This window comes from Nansenia antarctica (genome assembly GCF_963989245.1).
Source record: "Nansenia antarctica genome assembly, chromosome: 8".
Classification (NCBI taxonomy): domain Eukaryota; kingdom Metazoa; phylum Chordata; class Actinopteri; order Argentiniformes; family Microstomatidae; genus Nansenia; species Nansenia antarctica.
The window spans coordinates 56020147-56025045 of NC_137678.1; the positions used below are offsets into that span (position 1 = coordinate 56020147).

Sequence of the window (4899 nt, forward strand, 5' to 3'; positions counted from 1 at the left end):
AGTCCATGTGGAGATCAGCATCTCCAGGGACACTTTGAGAACCTGCAGAGAACAGGGTTTCCGCGGATCCTTAAAAAGTCTTAAAAAGTCTTAAATTCATGTATATAAAATTAATGCCTTAAAATGTCTTAAATTCATTACAAATGTCTTAAACTGGTCTTAAATACTTTACCCAAACGTCTTAAAATTGTCGGGGCAGGACTATTTAATTTTACTTTTTCTCGCGGCATTTTTCTATTGAGCAAACGTTTAATTTCATTGAGTAGCGCGCAGACTCCTCCCCCTTGCGTTCCTTTGGTTATAGTCAGCTGCAGTGCTTGCTACCTAGCATTAGCCAGTCTGCGAGATGGGGAAGTGCAAGTTCAACGAGAGGTGGCTTGACGACAGAAGATTTTGCGATTGGCTTAAGTCCACCGGCTACCCAGAAGAAGCAAGATGCACTGTGTGTAGGAAAACATTCAAACTCGGCACCATGGGCATTAAGGCGGTTGAGAGCCACCTAAAAAGCGAGAGGCATAAAACGGCTGCTAAAGGCCAACAGCAGACGCCAGGAATCTCCCAGTTCTGCGTGTCTGCCCCGGGCTCAGCGCCCCAGACAACGGCTGCCGCTGCTAGCAGCACTGCTAGCGATCTCAGAGCAACGTTTGGTGGAACACCTACACTGAAATCGGAGATTGTGTGGGTTCTCAATACAGTGGTAAAGCACCAGTCCTACTCCTCCAACGAGGGGATTGGAGATATCTTTCGGATTATGTTTCCCGACTCCCAAATCGCCACTACATTTGCTTGTGGAAAGGACAAGGCGTCATACATAATACGTTTCGGATTAGCTCCTTACGTCAGAAACGAGCTGATCGCGAATGTGAACGAGTCAGTTTTTGTTCTAATGTTTGACGAGAGTTTGAATCATGCCACAAAAAACAAGCAACTCGACGTGCACGTGCGGTATTGGGTCGGCGATCAAGTGGAGTCGCGTTACCTGGGCTCGCAGTTCATGGGACACGCTAAAGCTCAAGATTTACTGCAACACTTCAAGGTAAGTGCATTTTGTCAATGACAAAGTATTAGCTTTACATTAATTTTGGCAGATACTGGCAATGTCATGTAGATTCAGTATAATAGTAGGCGTACCATAGGGAATGATGCGGTGTAGTCTAGTCATTTCCACGTTATAGAGAGCCACAGAGAGGGAGAGGGGACGCGGGAGCGGGCGGGGGGATGGTGGGGAGAGAGAGTATCTAAGGGCGTAGGGAGAGGGAGTAGATGGATGAGTTATAGTTTGTTAACTGAGGATGTGTGCAGACAGAATGTTAAAGTACATTGAACCATTGGCAATCATGCTATTATTATTGTTATTATAATCATCATTATCATCATCATTTATTATTATTGTTATTATTCTCATCATATTCATGTCATTCTCAGGAGTGTGTGGAGAGACTGAACCTGAGGAACATGGTGTCCATCTCCATGGATGGACCCAATGTTAACTGGAAGTTTCTGGAGCTTCTACAGCAAGAGCATGCTGAGCAGTATGGTGGTGCCCAGCTGGTTGTTGTGGGTAGCTGTGGGCTCCATACCCTACACAACGCATTCAAGTGTGGATTCTCCATGTGGCAACTGGAGAAGGTAAGATGATTATAACTATGAGAAGTAATCTTTCATTTGTCCCACAAGGCAAATTGGAATATTACAGCAAGTGGACACTTGACAGGATTTAAAGAGAGCATGAATTTACAGATGTTTCATACTATTAACTCCTAAGTTATTTTTCTAAGGGTTTATGCAATCAAAAGTGTCTGCACACATTATGTGTACAGTTCAGTCATTCTGTCAGTTTAGTTCTGGTATGTGTCTGTGTGTGTGTGGTCTACTGGGGAGCGCTGCTGGTTGAGCAGTCTGATAGGGCAGTGAGGAAGGACCTGCAGTATTGCTCCCTTACACACTTTGTGTCATTCCCCATGAGAGATGATGGCTAATTCAGCATTCTCCTCTCTCCCACCAAGGTGTTGAGAGCAATGCACTTTGTTTTCCACAATACACCAGCGAGGAGGGATGACTTCATTGCCCTCACCAAATCCTCAGTCTTCCCATTACCATTCTGTGGCCATCGGTGGATTGAGAACCTGCCAGTTGTGGAGAGGGCTATAGAGGTAATTAAAATCTTGATTTATATAGCACCTTTCTAAACAAAGTTACAAGGTGCTGCACAATGTATGATAAAATAGACATGCATGATAAAATAATACATACACATGGTGGAATTAAAGGTATGGCCATCACTGGTGAAGTATGTGGATGCAGTGAAGACAAAAAAGTTGCCAAACCCTGGGACAGCGTCATTTGACACCATCGAAGCAGCCCAGGGAGATCCGCTCATCTTGCCCAAGCTACAGTTCTTCATGGCCATCTCAAGGACCTTCACTCCCTTTCTCACAAAGTACCAGACTGACACACCAGTCATGCCATTCCTTGGCAAAGATTTGGCTGACTTGTCCAAGGTAATCAAATTAATAATGAACAATCAACAACAAAAGCAAAACAAGTTGAGTGTGTGTGGGCATGCTGAATGTGTGTGTGAGCAGGGAGAAATGGCAGATGCTACTGGGTGGCTTGATTAATTAAACTCGTCCTTAGTCAATACATAAAATTACTGAAAGATTATGTTTTGGCTAAGTAAAGGTTACTTATCATACTGTTATTGATATATTGCATATGTGATATGATATTATTTTAAATAACTATATAGAAATGCATTTCATGGTTAATGTGGTTATCAAAGGTACTTGCTTTACAATCATCATGCATTTTCTTGTTACCCTTTCAGAGTGTGCTGAGGCGTTTCGTCAAGAGGGAGCATCTCAATGACATCACTCCACTGCAGCTGGTCAGGCTGGATGTCGCTGATCAGAAGAGCTGGGTCAACCCGAAGGAAGCCGACATAGGCCTGGGTGCTGAGGCAGCCCTCAAGGTAATTTAGATGTATTACTTAACTTTATATCAAATGATGGTCCATATACAGGCAGGAGAGAATACTGTGTTAGGCCATTCAGTTGTATTTAAAACACATTACCCATCTGTCAGGACCTCCAGAGAAAGGGGACCGTAGGGGAGCTCACTGCCCTAGAGTTTAGGAAGGACTGCATGACGGGTATGTCAAATATCCTAAAGAAAGTCCAGGACAGGAGCCCCCTGAAGTACCCCATCGTGAGACAGATGGCATGTCTGGACCCCACAGTCATGTACGCCAACCCAGACGGATGCCAGGGAAGAATGAAAAGTCTAGTGCAGAAGTTACTGCAAGACAAGCAGTTGTCTGGAGGTGTCTCTGCTGGTATGAATAGTTAATAGAAAAGCTGGAAATGTTGTCCCTGATTATTAGCCAATGGACAATTGGACATAAGCCTGTCTGCTAATCAGGATTAATCATGTAAATAATATTTCACATATTTCCTTTCATCTGTTTTGTTATAGGTGATGTGATTATCCAACAGTTTGGGAACTTCCTGTCTGTTGAGGCTAAAAACGAGCACTTCCTGTCCTTCCGGCCCATGGAAACCAGGCTTGACGTGTTCCTGCATGGCTACCTCAGCCAACCCTACCCTGAGCTCTGGGGTTTCTGTCAGAAGCTTCTTCTCCTATCCCATGGGCAGGCGACAGTCGAGAGAGGCTTCTCCATTAACAAGGAGGTGGAGACCGTTAACATTCAGGAGGACACTGTCATTGCCCAGAGACTGGTCTGTGACTATGTTGCAGTTTGTGGGGGGGTTGCCAATGTCCCTCTCACCAAGGAGCTGCTAACTTCGGTGGGATCAGCAAGGTCAAAGTACAGAGAACACCTAGACCTGGAGAAGAGGAAGAGGCAAAGCGCTGCACAAGGGCAGAAAAGAAAAGCAGCAGAAGAGCACATCATCGAGCTGAAAAGGAAGAAGCAAACTCTTCTAGTGGTATCTGATTCTCTGGAGAAGGATGCAGACAAGTTTGCTGAGCAAGCTGAGGGGAAGTCCGGCACCTTGATGGCTCAGCTCATCACAAAGTCTAACGTCCTCAGGAAGAGATACAAAGAAAAAATGTGTGATTTGAAAAAAATAGAGGCAGAACTGGAGAGTAAGGCCACAGAATTGAGGCTCATGCCGTGAGTGTGTTAAGTAGATGGGGTTTTTTTGTTAGATGTTTCCGACCAACTAATTGCACTTTTAATTTAATTAAGTTATTGAACCAGAGCTTTTATGTTCAATAAACAAAACAAGTAAACTTGAATGAGTCTCATTGATTGACATGCTATGCTTGTATTGTAGTACAGTGGAATCCCCTAACCATCGCATATATATATTTTTTCGGTCTTAAATTCCATTTAAAGTGGCATTAAAAAGGTCTTAAAAAGTCTTAAATTGAACTTGCTGAAACCTGCAGAAACCCTGGAGAAGGCTTGGTCTGATGCAGGCCTTGACCTGGCAGTCTGGTGTACAGAACTATATCAGACTGAAGAACATGGCTGATATGTCATGATATGTGAGTACACATTTCAAAGAACAAAGTTAACCCTTTAACTACTGAAATCTAGTTAAGCCAGTTTAGTTTACTATAGTCCAAACCCTGGGGAATTTTGTATCCCAAAGTCCATGTTGTTCTGAAACTCATTGTAATTCATGGCCATCGGTATCTCTATTGTGTTGGCGCAGGTTCTGCTCATTGGGAAGCGTGATGTCCGCAGAAAAAGCAGTTTTGGGTGGTGGCTGGATCCCAGAGGGAGGCAGTGCGTCGAGTCCTGTGGCGAACATGAGGATGTCCTGGAGGAAGATTCCTGTTTGTTTCTCTGAAAAAAGTAGATTTAGTTTAGTTGTAAAATATAATATTTCAATGGAACTGCCAGCAATAGAAGATGATATCAAGATGACA

General features: G+C 43.8%; 1 protein-coding gene across 1 annotated transcript; it reads left to right on the forward strand.

The window, feature by feature from the left end:
* Positions 1–229: 229 nt before the first annotated feature.
* On the forward strand, positions 230–4358 carry LOC308163251 (uncharacterized protein). The gene is made up of 6 exons (XM_080537432.1): positions 230–1629; positions 2007–2153; positions 2271–2501; positions 2828–2971; positions 3085–3334; positions 3475–4358. The coding sequence occupies exons 1-6, from the start codon at positions 1456–1458 to the stop codon at positions 4137–4139; spliced, it is 1611 nt and encodes a 536-aa protein (XP_080393558.1). The 5' UTR covers positions 230–1455; the 3' UTR covers positions 4140–4358.
* Positions 4359–4899: the final 541 nt, after the last annotated feature.